This window comes from Heterocephalus glaber, unplaced genomic scaffold (assembly GCF_053883595.1).
Source record: "Heterocephalus glaber isolate CG9 unplaced genomic scaffold, H.glaber_assembly_v1.0 deba00000331, whole genome shotgun sequence".
In the NCBI taxonomy this organism is placed as follows: domain Eukaryota; kingdom Metazoa; phylum Chordata; class Mammalia; order Rodentia; family Bathyergidae; genus Heterocephalus; species Heterocephalus glaber.
Window position 1 is genome coordinate 65,638,626 of NW_028258142.1, and position 20,985 is coordinate 65,659,610.

A 20,985-nucleotide genomic window follows, 5' to 3' on the forward strand; every position below is an offset into this window, starting at 1 on the left:
ACAGCTCTGTCCACGCAGAGGAGGATCAACTTACAGGGAAGTACATTCCCCTCACACTTCATATAGGAAGAATTACGAATAGTCCATCGTCATTTACCAATGACACCTGTTCCTAGACTGGCCCAGTATGACAATAAAACGTAAAGGGCACACAGAATGGGAAGAAAGAAAGCACTCTTTATTCATATATGACATGTTGTCTAAATAGACAATCCCAAGAATCTATAAAGAAGCCACCAGAACAAATGAGTTTAAGAATTAAGAAGGCTGCAGGATATATACTGAAATGTAAAAATCTACCATGTTTCTATTAACAATGAAAACTAGAATTCTTTAAAACATTATCATTCACAATAATGTTGAAAAATATGCAATCTAGTAAAATACATGTAACATCTTTCTGCTGAATACAAAACATTGACAGTGTTAATCAAGATCCTTAAATAAATAAATGGAGAGATATGTCATGTTCATGGGCTCTGAGGCTGGCAACTCCCCTCAAACTGATCTATAGATTCAACACGATTCCTCCCCAAATCCCAGCATCATGCGAACTGCAGAGAACGTGTATATTTTCCAAGACTAAAGGCCAGCTTTTTTTTGTAATAAGCATTACTCAAAACCTAGTTAAAAACCCGGAGTTACACCGTATCACTCATCTAGGACAACTGAATTTATTAGAATGAATTATTTCTAAAAAAGAGACTAACACAAGGCATGACACGACAAACTTAAGTCAATTGTTGAGAGCCCTACCAGTGCTGGACACAGTCTTGTATTAGAATGTTTTGTTAATTTAAAATCTCATCCAAAATTACAATCCAGCAAAGTTAAATTCTGCTTAATAAAGACCAACAGTTATGCCCACTGCGATTTCCTTTACTGAGGAATTTCTAAAAATGTTTTGAAATTAGGTAGAGGCAGTGGTTGATTGAACCGCATAGTTTTAAGATGACTAACTCTATATTACGTAAATTTCACTTCAATAAAAATATCCTGAGCTAGGGATGGTGGCACATGCCCTCTAATCCTAGCACTTGGGAGACTGAGGCCGGAGGATTGCTGTGAGTTCAAGGCCAGCCTGGGCTACATTGTGAGTTCAAGGCTATCCTAAACTACATAGACCCTGACTCAAAAAACTAACAAACAAAAAACAAACAAACAAAAATCACTGAGAAAAAAAAATACACTTATTATTAACTGGTAACTATCTAAAAATAAAAATAAAACCAGGAAATTTTTCAAGGCAAAGAAACTAGAGGCATCATCTAATTTATCTACTACTGATGATCAAGAAGTGCCATAACACTTGGGTACCCTTTTTTTTTTTTATAGCAACAAAGATGCAATTACATTACTTTAGGTATAAAGGTTGAACACTCACATTCTAAACAGATTTGAATACATTTTCAGATCAATTTATCACTTTCCTAATTTACCATCAGAATTCTTAATATATGAACTCAGGTACACAGATGTGAATCACAACAGCTATTACTAAATTCTAACTCATGTCCTGTGTATCATGGCCCTTTTAGAAGATTTGCTAACCATGTTAAAAAAACCCCAGAAAACCCACTATTAGCCTTGACTTTATTATGTGCACAATGGCTTAATAGTCTGCATATTTTTCTAATAATTATCGCTGATTACTTGCATGACTGTTGTCCTCTCAAACACCGCACTCTAAGGGCAGGAGCCAAGCCCTGTGTCTTGCACTTCCATTGTCCTTATGCAGTGTCTAGAAAAATACTCAGCAGCAATGAAAGGTGTTCAAATGTTGCTGTTGAATGCCACTGGTAATACCATCTTATTTCTCTATTTCGACAAAACAATGTATTTAGCGTTCCCTATTACTGTCTTACTGTGGGAAGATCACCTTTTCCTTCAGAAGCCCTGGTGCCCCTTCTGAGCTCCCTGTATTTCAGATTTAACAATTTATGGCTACCTCAGAAGGATGTGTTACACGAGACAGGCCCCTGACACATGATGAGTGCTCTATGCCAGCTAGAACTGCATGGAAAACGCTGTCGTACTTACGGCCACGGCCTCTGTCTTCACGTCGTCGTTGCTGTCAGGTGCAGTCAGCTCTATGAGGACAGGGCACACTTTGGTCTCCACATCAAAGCGCTCGATCAGCTCCTGCTCCAGCAAAGCCAGCAAAGCTGCTTGGCTTGTTTTCCTCACCTAGGGGGAAAAAGGGGGGAAAAAACAGTATAAACAAAAGACTTGCATGCATGATATGATAAAACTCTGTCACTTGATTTCTACAAATTTGAAGACTGCTCATCTCAATTTAAAAGAATTCATAACTTGTTAAAACCTTGCAGATAAGTATTTGTGGCTTTATTCAACTGTTACGAAGTAAGTCTTTGTGACTGGGTAGACTGTTGTGAGAGATGAAGTGGAACACAAAAGCCAACCTGTGAAGATGTCTCTCTCACAAAGTAACATGCCCAGGGACACCTAGGAGGTGCCAAGTCAAGAGTGCAGTGACCAGGGCTGCCCACCGTGGCATAAAAGGGACCTAATCTGTCAGATGCTCAGCACATCTACAACAGAGAAAAATAACCAGGCCACTCTTCAGAAACAGAGCACTCTCACCTGGTTGTTCTGATCTGCCAGATACCGCACCACAACGGGCAGCAGGTACTTGGAAAAGGCGCAGGGGATGGTAGGCCGGCTCTCCTGGCAGAACAGCGCGAGGTGAGGCACTTGCTCCATCAATTCTGCGCGCACCGTGGGCTCTGGGGAGACAGCAGCGATGTGGGCGGATGAGTTCTCTCACAGCAGCAGGCCCTCACCTTCTGGGCAGCCCAGCCCCACATCCTCGCTCGGCACAGAATGCACTAGCCCTGCTGTCTCTGCACAGCTACCCACAGGGCAACCCAGGAGGGCAAGGAGGAGCTGACGCCACCCGAGCCTCTGTCACTCTGTGCACGGAGCACACTTGACTTCCTTCAATAAACACATCTTACCCCGTATTTACACTGACACTGTGACAGGAACTATCTAGAAACTCCAGGATTTTTTTTTTTAATGGTACCAGGGATCGAACTCAGGACCTTGCACTTGTGAGGCAGGTGAGGTACCACTGAGCTACATCCCCAATCCTTTTAAACTCCAGGATTTAAAACCTCCTAGGACAAGATGTGAGGACTGGCTGCAACCCTAATGGAGTCTATCCAGATTTACAATCAGACTTGACTAAGACTAAAAAAGACAATGAATATTAAAGGAGATAAACAGATTTTAAAAAATAATAAAAAACCTGAAAAGACCCAAGTGCAGATGGCAGATTTACTTGTGACAAACATGGCATTTCAGATCTCTGGGTTTCAAAGGATCAACTACCAGATAAATAATGAGACAAAAATTAGCTAATTATGTGAGGGGAGAGTAAAGAGTCCCTACTGCAAACCGCCCATCAGTTTCAATGAAACAAAAGTTTCAAACTTAAAATCCTGAAACCACTAAAAGATACTTTTAGCAGAAATGTTCAACTTGGACTTGAGAAGACAAAAACCAAATACCCACTAGTTTCATTTTATAAAAATTTCACTACAGATGACAGATACCATACTAGCTAAAAGGCCAAACAGCCTAGGAGAAATAAATGTGCATAGCATAGGATTAATAAATCAACTATACAAAGAGCTCACTGCTCAAATATAGGAAAGAAAAAGAATGAATAGGCAATTCGTGGAAGATACACAGACACACACATTCAGACTATTAGTAACAAGTCATCCCATCAGGACTGCATTATTAAAATTAGGTAAGTATGAATGAATGTGCTCAACCTAATTTCACATCTCAAAAAAGAAATTAATATGGCTATCAATAAAAACACACTGAGCCGGGTGTGGTGGTGCACGCCTGTAATCCCAGCACTTGGGAGACTGAGACAGGAGGACTGCCAAGAGTTCGAGGCCAGCCTGGGCTACATAGTGAGTTCAAGGGCAGCCTGAATTACAAAGGGAGACTGTGCCTCAAAACAAATAAACAAACAAAGAAACACAGCATAATAACATTTTACAAATTTAAGAATCTTAGCATTTGGAATTTCTATTAAATTGTGGCATGTGAAATGAGCAGTAGTACTTACTTCTGGTTTTGAAGAATAAAAATATTAATCTGAAAACAGATATATAGATCTAACTTTTTCTCAATGATCCTGAATTTGCTAAGTTAACATTGACCTAATTACTTCTATGTATTTTTTTGAAGCAAAAAGAGCACACAACTTGCAGTTTCAGTTAAGAATGAAACCAGGTCACGCGGAAGATGCCGAATCAGCCCGCTGCAGACAGGCAGGTCTGTGCATGCCCTACCGAGGTCCTGAGTCACGAAGAAGACGTCGAATCACCCCGCTGCAGACAGGCAGGTCTGCCCACACCCTGCGGAGGTCCCCAGTCGCATGGAACACATGCCGAATCAGCCCGCTGCAGACAGGCAGGTCTGTGCACGCCCTACCGAGGTCCTGAGTCACGCAGAAGACACCGAATCACCCCACTGCAGACAGGCAGCCACCTGATTCCACATTACCAAGGCGCAGAGGACACCAGACCACCAGACCAAGGTACTGAGTCCCACTGTTCCCGGCCCAGAGGTAGGGGCTTCTGAGCCGTCGTCCCACTGCTCCTGGTCCAGAGGAAGGGGCTTCCCAGTCACCATCCCTCCCACCGCTCCCGGCCCAGAGGGAGGGGCTTCTGAGCCACCATCCCACTGCTCCTGGTCCAGAGGAAGGGGTTTCCCAGCCACCATCCCTTCGGCTGCTCCCAGCCCACAAGAAAGGGCTTTTGGGTCACCATCCCTACCGCTGCTCCCGGCCCCTGTCCCACCTCACCCAGCTCAGAGGAGGTAATCCGTGCAGGCGCTAACAGCCCCCCACACCAGTTGAAATGAGAAAACACATAAATAAGTCTCAAAACCAGACTTCCAGATCACCTACAGCAACCCCAAAGGGAAATGAGATGGAACCCTCTGATACTCAACCACCTGGACCCACTGAACTGGCAACAAAAGGGGATCTGGAAAAAATGAAATCAGAAATAATTTCTCAGATAACAGGAGAAATTGTGCCCTTAGTGCAAGACATGATTAATAAATCTAGAGAGGAGCTGAGGAACATGATGGAATCCCAACATAAGAAACAAATGGAATCCATAAAACAGATGCAAATAAATTTCCAGGACATGAAAAACTCCATTGAAAGTCTACACAGCAGAATGAGCCAGTGTGAGGACAGAATTTCAGATATAGAAGATAAGATTGCAATTAGTGACCAGGAAAAGAAAAATTGCTTCAAAATTATAAGGGAACATGAGAAATCAATCCAGCAGCTGCTAGATGATGCAAAAAAGAATAACATAAGACTGATTGGGCTCAATGAAGAAACAGGAGAGAGTGCAGATGACATAAAAAAATCTCTTCACAGAAATAATGGCAGAAAACTTCCCAAGCGGGGGAAAAGAGATTGACATACAGATAAGTGAGGCATGTAGGACTCCAATTAGCCTTGATCAAAAAAAAATCTACCCATAGGCATATAATTGTTAAGATTCCAGAAACACAACAGAAGAACAAAGTTCTCCAAGCAGTCAGAGAAAAGAAACAAATCACATACAAAGGAAAGCCCATCAGAATCACAGCAGACTTCTCAACACAAACCATCAAGGCAAGAAGAGCTTGGAGCGACATATTCCAAGCCCTAAAAGAAAACAGCCTCCAACCCAGATTGATGTACGCTGCAAAACTTTCAAAATGGATGGAGAAGTAAGATACTTTCATGACAAAGAGCACCTTAGGAACTTCGTGAATACCAAACCAGCACTCCAAAGAATTTTACACAATAGCCTAGGAACAGACATTGAAGATCACAACCCCAGGAAGCAAAGCAGAATGAACCCATCTGGCATGACAAGAAATTAAATGTAAAGAGGGAGAACCCAACAAAAAGAAAAAGTCATGGCAATGACAAGTCAATACGTTTCAGTTATAACCATCAACGTTAATGGTCTCAATTCACCAATCAAAAGAAATAGACTGGCAGAATGGGTCAAGAAGCAAAATCCAACAATATGCTGCATACAAGAAACACACTTAATTCAAAAGTAAACTCACAGACTGAAAGTTAAAGGATGGAAAACAATACTGCATGCAACAGGAACCCGAAAAAAAGGAGTAGCTATCCTCTTGGCAGATCAAGTAGATTTCAAACCAACACTAATTAAGAGAGATGAAGAAGGATACTACATCCTTGTAAAGGGAAGAATCCACGAGGAAGAGATGACAATCATAAATATCTATGCACCAAACACTAGTGCACCCAACTATATAAAACAAATAATAACACTAGTGCACCCAACTATATAAAACAAATACTAACGGACATGAAAAGCCATATATGCAATAATACAATTGTAGTGGGGGACCTCAACACCCCACTGTCACAAATAGATAGATCAACTAGACTAAAAATAAGTAATGAAATACTAGAACTCAATCGAACTCTTGAACAAATGAACTTAACAGATGTTTACAGTCTTCCACCCCACAAAATCAGAATACACATTCTTCTCAGCTGCACATGGGTCATTCTCAAAAATAGACCACATACTCACACATAGAACATGTTTAAGTAAGTGCAAAGGAATTGAAGTTATCCCCTGTATATTATCAGACGATAGTGCGATAAAATTGGAGATCCATAGCAAAAGAAACTCAAAAAATTTCATAAACACGTGGAAATTGAACAACACACTTCTGAATAACCAATGGGTCACAGAGGAAATTAAAGAAGAAATCAGACAGTTCCTTCAATTAAATGACAATGACAATACAACATATCGGAATCTATGGGACACAATGAAAGCAGTCTTATGAGGGAAATTCATAGCAGTGAATACACATATTAGGAAAACAGAATGAGCCCAATTAAACAACCTGATGCTGAACCTCAAGCTTCTAGAAAAAGAAGAGCAGGACAACCCCAAAGCTCATACAAGGGAAGAAATTATAAAGATCAGAGGAGAAATCAATGCAATGGAGACTAAGAGAATGATACAAAAAAATCAATGAAGCCAAGAGTTGGTTCTTCGAAAGAATCAACAAAATTGATAAACCTTTAGTCAACCTTGTCAGAAAAAGGAAAGAAAAGGCCCAAATCCATGCAATTAGGAATGAAAAGGGTGAAACTACAAGACCCAGCAGAAATCCAGACGATCATAAATACCTACTTCCAGAACCTATACGCTAATAAGATGGACAACACAGAAGAAATGGACAGATTCCTAGATACATATGAATTACCAAAGTTGAATGAAGACGACCTAAAAATTCTGAACCCAATATCAACCAATGAAATTGAAAATGTAATTAAAAACTTATCACCTAAGAAAAGCACGGGCCCTGATGGCTTCACTGCTGAATTCTACAAGACATTTAGAGAGGAACTGCTGCCACTACTGTTTAAACTCTTCAATGAAATTGAAAGGGAAGCAATACTCCCAAATTCATTCCTGGAAGCAAGTATCACCTTGATCCCCAAATCAGAGAAAGACCCAACTGAAAAAGAGAACTATAGGCCAATCTCACTAATGAACATAGATGCAAAAATCCTTAATAAGATACTGGCAAACAGAATGCAGAAGATCATCAAGAAGATCATACACCCTGATCAAGTGGGATTCATCCCAGGGATGCAGGGATGGTTCAATATACAAAAATCAATTAATGTAATACACTATATCAATAGAGCCAAGGACAAAAACCATATGATTATCTCCATAGACGCAGAAAAAGCATTTGACAAAATCCAACATGCATTTATGATAAAAACCCTACAAAAAATTGGAACAGATGGTCTCTACCTCAAACTGATAGAAGCCATCTATGAAAAACCAACAGCCAATATCATACTAAATGGTCAAAAACTGAAATCCTTCACACTAAAATCAGGAACAAGACAAGGAGGTCCACTATCACCATTCTTGTTCAATATAGTTCTGGAAACATTAGCCACGGCAATTAGACAAGAGAAAGAAATAAAAGGAATAAAGATAGGAAATGAAGAAGTCAAATTGTCATTATTTGCAGATGACATGATACTCTATATAGAAGACCCCAAGAACTCCACCAAAAGTTTTCTAGACTTAATAACCAAATTCAGTCAAGTTGCTGGTTACAAGGTCAACACACAAAAATCAATAGCTTTCCTCTACACGAATGACAGACTCACTGAGAGAGAAATAGGGCAAATAATTCCTTTCACAATAGCATCCAAAAAACTGAAATACCTAGGAATCATCCTAACGAAAGAAATCAAAGACCTCTTCTCTGAAAACTATGGCACTCTGAAAAGAGAGATTGAAGATGATATCAGAAAATGGACAGACATCCCCTGCTCCTGGGTAGGAAGGATTAATGTAGTGAAAATGGCCATACTTCCAAAACTGCTATATAGATTTAATGCAATTCCAATTGAGATCCCAGCAGCATACTTCATAGACCTCGAGAAAAAAATCCAAAAATTCATTTGGAGCAAGAAGAGACCCAGAATAGCAAAAGCAATTCTAGGTAACAGAGACATGGCAGGGGGTATCACAATCCCCAACCTGCAACTCTACTACAAAGCTACTGTGATAAAAACAGCATGGTACTGGCAAAGAAACAGGCTTGAGGACCAGTGGAGCAGATTAGAAGATGCAGAAACAACGCCAGACACACTCAGCCATCTCATCTTCGATAAAGGAGCCAAACACCCTCACTGGAGGAAAGATAGCCTCTTTAATAAATGGTGCTGGAAAAATTGGGCTTCAACTTGCCAAAGATTAAAACTAGACCTGTATCTCTCACCATGCACTAAACTAAAATCAAAATGGATTAAAGATCTAAATATTAAAATAGAAACTCTGAACCAGTTGGAACAGAGGTTAGGTAGAACCCCTGAAGACATCGGTGTAGGAAAAGATTTTATGAACAAAACTTCAGTTGCCCGTGAACTAGCACAAACAATCAACAAATGGGATCTCTTCTTATTAAAAAGCTTCTGCACAGCAAGAGAAACCACGAGCAGTGTGAAGAGACAATCCACAATGTGGGAAAAAATCTTCACCTGCTCTTCCTCAGACAAAGGTCTACTATCTCGAATCTATAAAGAAGTTAAAAAGATCAGACCTCCCAAATTTAAAGACCCAATCCAAAAATGGGCATCTGAAATGAACAGACATTTCTCACAGAAAGAAGTAGAAATAGCAAATAAATACATGAAAAAATGTTCAATGTCACTGGTCATTCGAGAGATGCAAATGAAAACAACGCTGAGATTCCACTTCACTCCAGAAAGAATGGCTGCTATCATGAAATCAACCAATAACAAATGCTGGCTGGGCTGTGGGGAAAGAGGAACCCTGCTCCACTGCTGGTGGGAGTGTAGACTGGTGCAAGCACTGTGGAAATCAGTATGGAGACACCTCAAAGAACTAGGACTGGAAATCCCATTTGACCACGCTATTCCACTGCTGGGGATCTTCTCCAAAGAATTAAAAGAATCATACTACAGTGATATATGTGCACCCATGTTCATAGCAGCACAGTTTGTAATAGCTAAAACTTGGAAACAGCCCAAATGCCCATCAACTGGAGACTGGATAAAGAAAATGTGGTTTTTTTATAAAATGGAGTACTACTCAGCCATAAAAAATGAGAAATTAGAGACATTTATAGCTAAGTGGATGCACATTGAGGCACTACTCTTAAGTGAAATAAATAGGACACAGATGTGTAAATACCGAATAGTTTCTCTGGTGTGAGAAACTGAAAGTGTAAATAAGGACTAAATGTATAATAGGTCATGTGAAATAGGAAGAAAAGGGGCAAAGGGGAAGGAAGTGGGAAGGCTAGGGGAAAGGATAGAAGGGAATGGGATTAATATGAGAAAATGGAAAAAATAGGAACAAAATTTTTGTAAATAGGGAGGGCTGGAGGGGTTGAAGGGAGGGCTGGGCAAGGGTGAAAAATAAGAACCAAGAGAGACTATGTAAAGGTGCAAATTTCGAATGATGAATGTCATTATATTGTATACCTAAAATGTACCAGTGATTAGAATGAATAATCGATAATGTAAAATAGGAAGAAAAGGTCCAAAGGGGTAGGGGTAGTGGGAGGCACAGGGGAAAGGAAAGAAGGGAAAGGAAAAAATGATGAGAAATGGAAAAAATGGAAATAAAGTCTTTGTAAATAGGGAAGGGTGGAGGGCGTGAAGGGAGGGCTAGGAATGGGGAAAAAATAAGTACCAAGATGCATTATATAAAGGTACAATTCCCAATGACAAATGTAATTGTGTTGTATACCTACAAGGTACCAATAAAAGAATTTAATACAAAAAAAAAAAAAAAAAAGAATGAAACCAACATTTGTTCAAACTTATGTTTAGAATCAGACTGTAGTGGGACACTCATGCAATCCCAGCACTCGGGAGGCTCAGGCAGGAAGATCACAGGTTTGAGCCCAGCCTGGGCAACTTAACATAGCGACTGAGCGAAACCCTATCTTGAAATATTTTTTTAAAAGAGCTGGGGACACAGCTCAGTGTGAAGGCCATAGGTTCAATCTCTAGTACCACAAAAAGACCAATGGAACAGGAGCAGAGTCCAAAGACAGAGCATACACATCTAGACAAGTGAGTTGTTCCAGGAGGGAAAGGCAAAGACGGCGCTCTACACAAACGGTGCTGTGGTGAAAGACAGAACGAAATGTCTCTCCTACTTCATGTAACACACAAGAAGAAATTTGAGAAGCCTCATATTGTATATAATATACACAACTTTTGTCAATTTAATAAAAAAAAGAATTCCACATGGAATACAGACTTTAGTCAGAGGCAAAAACAATGACCCTTCTAGAATTAATAATACATGAAAAATATGCATGACTCTGAGGTAGGGAAAATTTCCTTGAAGAAGACACAAAGAGCACTGTGCACAAAGAGAAGAACTTCTTTCCGTGGCATCATTATGAGAGCAGTGGAAAAGACACATCCACACACATACCTGACACACATCAGAAGGAAAAGAGGTCCTGCACAGGAAACAACCCTGCCGGTTTAAAAGAGGGGAGAGGCTCTACAGCCGCTGTCAAAAGAAGATACTGTGTACACAACCAGACGCTCAACCTCACTGGTCACTAAAGCAAGGGAAGTCAAACCACCGCGCAGTATCAACACACACCCACTCTCCTGTGACAAATTAAACAGTGCGTCGGGCTGGGAATTTAGCCCAGTGGTTTCGCCGCCTGCTGCGCAAGCGCAAGGACCCGAGTTTGATGCCCAGTACCAAAAAAAAAAAAAAAAATTAAACAGTGTATGAAGGTGTGAAATTGCTGGTGGGACTGCCAAGAGCTACACTATGTACCTCGGAAGCCTGGCGGCATGTCTGTTAAGGGTGAATCTGAGCTCATGTAGGACCCAGTGACTCCACGTCGAGGGATAAACCCCATGGGATGCGCAACCCTCAGCGCACAGCAGCACTGGTAGCCTAAGCTGGAAGCAGCCCCGGGGCCCCTCACAGAACAGTGTGTGGCTCTGTGGCAGCTCCCTAACACTTTACTGGGGAAAAAAGAAAAGAAATTCAATAACTAGTCATATGCAACAACACGGTTAACTTCATAAATACAAAGAAGCCAGAAACAAAAGAATAGGTTAAGTTTGAGTCCATAGAGAGTTCAGACAAGCAAGCTAATCTAGAAGTGGTCAAATGCAGCTTAACTCTGGGCCAGAGGAGGGAGAAGTCAGGAGGAGCCCTGAGATGATTTCTGGGCTGCTGGTTCTACTTTTTAACCTGCACACCAGTTATAGGAACCTACCTTCATTTTGAGAAATTTCACAAGGCTGTTAAACTTGTAGTTCATAAACTTTTTGTAGTCAGTTTTTCTTTCTTTCTTTCTTTTCTTTCTTTCTTTCCTTCCTTCCTTCCATCCATCCATCCATCTATCTATTTATCTGGTACTATCTATGTATATCTATTGGGTACCGGGAATCAAACTCAGGGCCGAACGCTTACCAGCTAGGCAGGCCCTGCATTCCTGAGCTATATTCTTGGCCCAAGTTATACTCAATGTTAAAATAAAATAAAAAAATCTGTTTCTAATATGTTATTTCTGAAGCCCCAGGCACACAGTTGCAATTGGTTTGGGTTCCAAATTCATACATCCAAGCACAGTTGAGAACTGCCTGTCCCTACATACCCAGAAAGAGCTCATCCACACCACATATACACAGCCAAACAAGCATAAAGTGACTCCTGCTTGCTAACAGCCCTGCACCGAATATCAAACTCCTGTGAAGACCCAGTAATGATGAACTCACAGATCCAAACTACAGAACGACAAGGAAAGGATCCCTCATTAGCAAAAAGATTCAGACACAACAGAATGATTCTAATACCAAGCACTCCTAAAAATGAAAAAAATGGAGTTAACAGCAATGTAAAATTCAACAGTCAGAAGGCAAGTCAGTTTCTAGTAGCAGATACCTTGCTGACAGGAATTACTAAAATGCAGATGGGAGATAAAAGACTGAAAAATAAGAACAGTTAAAGCCACGAAAAATACAATTATCTAATAAAAGTTCTACATCTTCAGCCATATGAAAAAAACCTACTCAAAAACAAAAAAGATTTTAAGATGGAGGAGAGACAATATTTTGATGAAAAAACAACAAATTCAAGAAGCAGGACAAATCCTGAATACAATAAATTTGTACCTAAAGATACCACAATAAAACTGCAGAATGGCAAGGAAAGGGGATTTTAAAAGCAAGAAGGAAGAAACGAGAATATCTACTGTCACAGTTTATGCCTGGACGACCTCCAGAGCCTCACACACTCACAGCAGGGCTCATGCATGGTGACTGGATTACAGGGACGCTACAGCTGGCTTGGTGTCAGGTGGGGCCTGGTTCCAAGGGGCCAGTGACCCTGGAAGGGTGAATCTCTCTCCCAGGCTTCTTCTCTCTGCTTCCTGGCTGCCACCATTCAAGCAGCTTTCCTCTGCCTATGCCCTTCCACCAAGCCTTCCTGCCTTGGAGCTGGCCAACTAGAGGCTAAAATATGTGAGCCAAAATAAACCAATCCTTAAAATTTTGAGTGTCAGGTATTTTTTCCCAGGGATGATAAAAGTGACTAAGACACCTACAAAGACACAAAATGAGACTAGCCAATTTCTCAATAGCAACAATAGTAAAAAAAAAAAAGAAATATCATTAAGACTACCAGCCAGATTTCTACAACAGCCTTCATCTTACGTGGGCATCGCTATCAGCCTGGTCCACTAAGCAAGGAACCTCATGGTCTACTCGACCCTCTCCCCTATTCTAACTACTGAGGCAGCTCTCTGGAATCTCCTCCTGCACTTCCGTTTTTCTCAAAGAACTCATAACAATTAGCAGGATCTCCCAATTAGTCTTCTTGTCACCTATCTTTAAGTCAGTTTATACACTACATTATTATTACAGATCACAAAAAAGTCTCTAGCACGGGATATCATAAGCCTTTACAACCAAGCCCTCCCCTGCCTCACTGCCCTGGAGATTCACAGACTCCTTGCTGATCAAGGGCCAGCACCCTGACCCTCCCACTTCTAGGCCTGTGTGTCCTTCCCTCCACTGTGCATGCCTCTCACCTCTGCATCTCATCACACCTCCAGATCCAAAAACTCATCGCATAACTGAAGTTTTATTTAACATGTTGAAAAATACAAGTAAAACTCATACTTGATGATACCCTCCATTCTAGAACACAAAATACAAGGACAATTACGTATACAAAGATAATAAGCTTCCAAATATTCTTTCCGCCCTGTAAGAAAAGTTTTTAAATCTAAGGCTTCTGTAGTTAACCTAATCCCATAAAGTGATCTGCTTGCCAAAGAATGAGATCATCTAAAAATTAAAAGATGAGACTTGGTGACACATCAAAAAATTTGTTGGAAACTGAAAACACGTTTAATAAAAAGGTAATGGATTCAAGAAAAAAGATTCTGAAACTTATTTTTGGTTTGTAAAATCAAGTACTATCCAAAATATGATTAAAATAATATTGGCTGAAGTGTTTTTAGGTTATATATATTTTACAATAAAAAAAATTTTAAAAACATTAACATCACCATATTCTGAGGCTCAAATCAAGCTTACTTCTTCTTAAGCAGATTCTCCTACCTCTGGCTTAGTGACAACCAGCTTTAGTTTTACAAATGGAAGATTAACAGTTTTGCAAGCAAGAAGGTATACAGAACAAGAGCATTTTATATTTACCTAAAACACTATAATCCCATCTCTTTTACTCTACATTATATTTATAATTTCTATTAATCCTAAAGTATAGTATGAATACACATGATGCAAAACAATGTTCTCAGACTTATCTGATGAGAATTTCTAAAATTAAACTAAGCCTACCACAAACTATTTGGGTCTTGGTAACAGGATTTTTTTGTTTGTTTCTTGTTACTACTGGGCTTGATAATTAAGAAATCTCTTAAGATATCTGATATCACACTAGCTTTTCCAATAGTTTCAGAAACACAAATTTGGTTCCAGAAATAGTAAATTCACTTTTTCTGCACAAACATGTACCTGAATCGTCAGCTAATCTGCTAATTCTTTCCAGAACAGCAACACAATCTCTTTCATCATCGCAGACTTCCCTCAACGTATCCAGCAAACTCCGAGCCACCATTTGTCTGCACAGAAAAAGAAAATTAATACAGTGGTTCAGTGGCATCAACAGTTATAATTACAATTTTAAAAGATAGAATCTATATGGATTTGAAAGGCTGTTTTTCTTATAAAACATAATAAACTAATTTCCTGAGTACAGATGGTAGTATTGATTTTATAGATGAGATTAAGTATTACTAAGTATTTTTTATCTTTATCAAGCTGATCTGGCAACTTTCTGAGGTCACTGGAAATTTACTTCAAAGAGCTATCCTTTGATTATCATGATAATGGGAAGATATATTCGTTTTTCACTATACAAAAGTATTCTTTACTAGTATGAGTTTTGCACAGCTACAATAAAAAACTTAAACAAAGACCTTGATTCCCCAGAAGGCCTGGTACAGCTGTCTGGAGACCACGCTGGAGAAGCTACTTTAAAGCTAGAGCTTGGTCCTTGCAATGGCACTGTTCTCTGAGCACATGCTAATACCTACTTCAAGCTGGATGGTTTTATTTTCCCTACTGAAACTAACCAAACCACCCTTCTAGTTCCACATTAAAGAATAAAGTATGTACAAACCTGTTGAACACGTTCTCACTCGCAGCATACTTGTCCAATCTTCCCAGTGGCGTCAACATTTCATCTTGAGAGACAAAGTCCAAGGCTGAAGGCACAATAATCACATCAGACTCTGAGCCGTAGGCATCCACACCAACTATCAGAGACACCAGAAACACCCCTTATAACACTCGGAAGCTCAAATGCACCCTTTGCCTGTCTGAAGCAGCATAAGTATGTTTCTGGAGTAGAACAAAGAAATGCAAGAGAATCGTACACTCAATCCAGAAGCCATGACTAGCTCTAGACCACTTTCTCTCCTGTACCTACAGATTGCTCTAGTGGCCTCTAGAAGCATAAGGGTAGAGAACATGGAAACTCAGTCTTAGAATTTACACGCTCAATCAGAACACTGACAACTCGTGAATATACAAAAGACAAACACTGACAGTCAATTCTGCAAAGTAGAAGATAAAGCTAATCCAAGTAACTGACTTCATTTACTAGAAGAAAGCTAAAGACCATTAGGATGCTCATTAATCAAATATTTATTAAGTACATTTGTGCTAAGTACTAAGCTAGATGTTGGGGAAATTACTATGAAAATACTAATTGTTCTGCTTTCCAAGAGCTAACATTCCATTGAGAAAACAATCCAGTTTAAAATGATCATCTTAATAAAGGCATGTACAAACTGCAAGGCCAGAAAGCTGGTTAAGCTTCAAGAGGAGGAATGGAAGCCGAAGCAAAAATGGCTGAAAACTCACCCAAGGATAACGATTTGAAAGGAACCAAGCAAACAGAGTTTGAAGGTAGGATTAAATAGCATCTTTTAATTTAATAGCCAAAAGGGGCAAGCAGGGACTGGAAGATGCCCACTGAATGCAGTAGAGTTTGTGCCATGCTGGGTGGAGCCCAGGTTATCAAACAAGGGCAAGAGAAGCCAAACCCCAATGACTAAAGGAAGTGAAGATGATCAGTGCAAGACACGCTCTCAAGAACTGCAACTGTGTAAGGTTCCACTCGGTTACATTACTAACCAGGGCACACGAGGTGATATGAAGATGTTTTGTTTTGTTTCTAAGAAGAGAAAGATTTTAAATATTTTTATATGTATCATGAAAATAAAGTCAACAAATAATTATAAGTTGAAATTCCAGAAAGAAGAGGGTAGAATTGATGGAAAAATTATGAGGTTTGGAAGAGATGCAACTCAGAGCTAGATGTCTAGGACTTAAACAATTCTTTTTTTTTTCTTTTTTTCTTTTTCTTTTTGGTACCGGGGATCCAACTCAGGACCTTGTGCTTGAGAAGCAGGCACAGTGCCACTGAGCTAACTCCCTGGCCCATTAAACAATTCTTAAACAGTGAAGGGCCTTTCCTCAAACTTAGGAGCTTCCAAAACATTTTTTATTTCCTGACACTTCTGATCCTAGCTCCTAATTTACTTTTCTCCATTAGCTCCTGTCACCACCTCATGTCTATTAGCTGTTGTCTTTATTTATTGTCTATTGCTCTACATGAAGATATGGTGTTACAGGGACAGAAATCTTCTTCGTCTGCAAGAGTATTTCCTGGCACAAAGTAAGCATGTAAGTATTTTTGAAACAAATATATCTGTTCATCACACACAATAACAGAGTTTATCTTTGCTCCAGTTTTTGCTTATGAGAAAAAGAAATATAAGAAACTCTTCCCAGATGCTGCTATATAAAAACAGTCATAATTTTCCAATTAAATCCAGTTGCCTTGATGGCATTTAAAAATTCCTATTTTAAAAAGAAAGAACATGTAGCACAGGCCCATGTTGCAGAACTATTTTGAACAGATGATATTAAGAGAGCAACTTTTACTCCCAACAGAACACTGTCAGAGCTACTTTTTTAATGACTTTAACTTGCTAAAATAAAAATAACTTCTGCATTAAAAAACCTAAACATGATTGTTCTTCCACTTCTGATAAAGATGGAGTTTCAAGGACCGAATTTATCCCCATACCATTAGGTTAAAAAGGACAGATGGTTTCAGACACAAAAGGAAAAGTGTCCAGGCTACAGCAGCAGCAGTGAGCCTCAAACACCCCAGTGGAGCCCGCAGGCCAGAGCACAGAGCAGAGTGTGTCACAGAGCTGCACAGGCTCCCTTCAGCTAGGAAGCCGGAAGACAGACACAGCAGACATGCAAAGCAGACGTCGTCAACACTACAAGAAACACCAAAGCCCTTAAATCAAAAGGAAAACTACAGTAGATGGAAATATGGATTACACAAAGGTATGAAGAGTATCTGAAATGATAGTTAAGTAAATAAAAAGGCTTTTTTTATTTTTGAAATGGCTTTAAAAGGTAATTGTTTAAAGCAGAAATATGCACTGTAAAAAAGATAAAAGCTTATTGTGAAGTTTATAACATGTAGCAGTAAAATGACTGACTACAAGCACAAAGCAACAAAAGGGAAAGGCATGTGTTGTAAGGGTCTTACACCGTGTGAAGAGACATCTTCCACACAAGTAGACTGCAGTAAGTTAAAGATCCACACCAATGATAAACTCTACACCAGCCAAGTCAATAAGGGCCATAAATACTCGGTCCGAAAGAAGGGGAAAAAGAGGATAAAGGGAAGGAGGGAGAAATGGAAAATAGATAAGAATTAACATTATGAGAGACAAACTCAATCATCAATAAGTACATGCAATACAAATGATGTAAAAAATCCCAATTAAGGGCAGGCATGTGGCTCAGTGGTGCCTTGCCTTCCTGGCAAGCACAAGGTCCTACACAAGATCCTGAGTTTGATATTCGGTACGGGAGTGGGGGGAATCCCAATGAAAATGCAGCGACTGTCATAGTGGATTAAAAATAACACCTAACCATGTACCACCTACATGGTACAGAAAAATTTTATACTTCTGGTTACAATACATGGCAAAGTACCATGTTCATCATGAATCAGAGCTGTAAAAGCACTTAAGACACTTATAGGGGATATTTCCTCCCTTGTAATAACCCAAAGGCACCTTTATGGAGGCTCTGGAACTCAGATTGTTTCATCAGTCTCCTGTGTGCTAACCCTAAGGTACATGTGAATGATACTGGTTGTGGACCATGGAAAGCAGTGGGGAAGACTCCTGCAGTGATGACTGTTGAACACCACTGTGTCTAGGACAAGCTGGAGCACGTACCCAAGTGCAGATGGTGGGATCCCACACTCAGGGCTGCCAGGGATCAGTTAGTGAGACACAGGAGCATTTCTTTTAAGAAATACCCCCACCAATTCCAATGCAGACTATTCAACAACCTTATCATTTATTAAAAAAAAACAAACCAAAAAGCAAAGATCACAATGTCTCCTCCCAGGCAGAGAAGACCACTCTGTCTTCACACAGCCCTTGAGAGAACCTACACCTCGTTCCTAATACTCCTCTTTGCAGTCCTACCATGCAGTCATCACTGAGCCTGACCCTTGCCAAGAACAGATTCTGCTGGCTCCACTTGAATCAGTATCACAGCTATGCCCCTTTCCTGCCCAAATATGGCCTGATATACTAAAAATTCTAGCTAATTCAGGTTCATTAAATTAAAAGTTTTAATCTTAAATCTTAGAGTTCTCTCAGAGGATAGTCCACATCTCTATTTGTGGTACCCAAAATCTTCTGGGTGTGGTGGCACATGCCTATAATCCCAGCACTCAGGAGGCTGAGGCAGTAAGATTTCTGTGAGTTCAAGGCCAGCTTGAACTATATAGCCAGACTGTCTCCAAAAAAAAAAAAAAAAAAGACCTAGAATTGCCCTCAACAAATCAACTTCCATTCCTTCCTATCACACATGCACTTAATGTACCTGATGGGGGAGGGGGGAGGGGGTGGGACATAGCAGTGCCAGCAACCAGGAGGACAGCAGCGGGAGAGAACAGTCTGAAAACAGTCTTGACTCCAGCCACAAGTGAGCAGACCTTTGCTTAGAAGCAAGAGGAAATGCTGTTCCTTTACTGGTCTCAGTCCCCACATTTCCCATCTTACAGTCACTGTCCGATGACGTATTTCTCCAAGAACATGGGCCTTGAATACCCACCACCTCACCCAGGACTCATCTACAGAAGCAACGCTCCAATAGTGAAGGGAGAAACAGGTGTGCAGCTTGAGGATTACCACGTGTACTGTAATTATGAGCAAGAGGAAGCACATGGCTTTCTCCTCTCACATTAACTCCAGAACCCACACTTGCTAGTCCCTGAAACGACGCTTTTCATCAAACTTATTGGTGTAGTTCTCTTGGCAGTCATCTCCCTCTCAATACTTTCTTATTCTCTAGCCTGCTCCATTTTTGTTTTACTCTGTGGCTCTCTTCTCATATGTAAGCAATAATTTGCAAAAATTAGGAAGCTCTTCTCAGACCTGGTGACTCACTTCTCCTGGATTTCACAATGCTCACACCCTTAGTCTTTACCTATGTTTCTCGACTATTCTTGTTCATTTCCTTCTGATCCTTTTTATGCAGGTCTGTAAATAGGTACTTCCCGATGCCTTTGTCTTCACATGCATGGCACACGCATGTGCAAAGCTATGGTTGGAATGTGTTGTTGGTGGGTGAGGTCTAAGGAGAGGTGTTTGGGTCATGGGGCACTGCGCTCGGGAATGGACCAAGGCTGTCACATACTACAGTACTTGGGAATGGGTTCCTTATAAAAGGATGGGTTCTTCTTTACCCTTCCGCCATGGGATGAAGAGTAAGACGCCCTTTCCTGTTGCAGCCCCTTCGACTTCCAGCCTCCAGAACCATGAGCCCATAAATTTCTGTTCCTTGTAAGTTATCCAGCCTGTATTTTTACAGCAGCACAAAATGTACTAGGACACAAGCACAGCAGACACTTCGCAGAGGACCCCTACCTCCCGTTACCCGATCCTTATGTGCACGTCCTTCACAGAGCTGCTACCTCAATGTCATGTTTCCCGTGAAATAATCTGTCCATGCTACTCTTACCAGACCAGCTCTCCCTCAGGCTCTCCGGTTAGCTCCCATCATTCTCCCCACACCTTCAGTTCACCAAGTGAGTGCTGCAGTTAGTTTTTAACCTCATCTTTCTTCCCGGTCCCCAGACCCGATCTGATCTGCTGCTAATGCAGTACTCTGTAACTGGTCTCCTCCTTTCACTTCTGGGCACTCATTCAGAAACGCCGGTGGGTTGCTACTCAGAGAAAACGAGGACTGCACCTGGACCCTAAAAGCACCCACGTGAAGGCTTCCTTGGGGGTAAATCAGAATGGATAACTTTGGGGGATTTTCCAGGCCCCATTTGTGGAGTGTGGGACCTCAGGCTTTCCCTTTCAATAGTCTCCCCTCTCCCCTCTGACAAACAGGCATCCTGTCTCAGAGCTGTTAGGGCACTGCCACAAGGCAGGAAAAGCCTTCCATACTAAAAAAAGCGCCATTTGAATTAATGATGAAAGTGTTAGGAGATAACTCTCCAAAGGCTGTAATAAATACTTTACACACCAAGTGGTTTACATCTTTTGTTTTCAAAAAGAAACTCAGACTAAAGCTCATTACAAATATATTTTGGGGCTGGGGATTTAGCTCAGTGGTTCCGCCACCTGCCTCGCAAGCACAAGGTCCCGAGTTCGATCCCCGGTACCAAAAATAAATAAATAAAGAGGGAATATACAAATATATTTTTAAAAATTTTTATAATTGGGTTGGAAGAAGTTCAAAAT

At 40.5% G+C, this 20,985-nt stretch overlaps 1 protein-coding gene across 8 annotated transcripts in view; it reads right to left on the reverse strand.

Annotated features, from left to right (window-relative positions):
• Ppp4r1 (protein phosphatase 4 regulatory subunit 1) overlaps positions 1-20,985 on the reverse strand; it is a 57,177-nt gene that overhangs the window by 26,580 nt on the left and 9,612 nt on the right. For 3 of the 8 annotated variants that reach the window (XM_087189991.1, XM_087189986.1, XM_087189989.1), the window contains 4 exons: positions 15,300-15,384; positions 14,633-14,739; positions 2,605-2,747; positions 2,041-2,187 (listed from right to left, as the gene is read on the reverse strand). In XM_087189991.1, the coding sequence (XP_087046117.1) occupies positions 2,041-2,187; positions 2,605-2,747; positions 14,633-14,739; positions 15,300-15,384 (482 nt within the window). Of the gene's footprint in view, positions 1-2,040; positions 2,188-2,604; positions 2,748-13,680; positions 13,790-14,632; positions 14,740-15,299; positions 15,436-20,985 lie in introns of those variants that run through there. The other 5 variants (XM_087189990.1, XM_087189985.1, XM_087189995.1 and 2 more) reach the window with 3 other exon arrangements.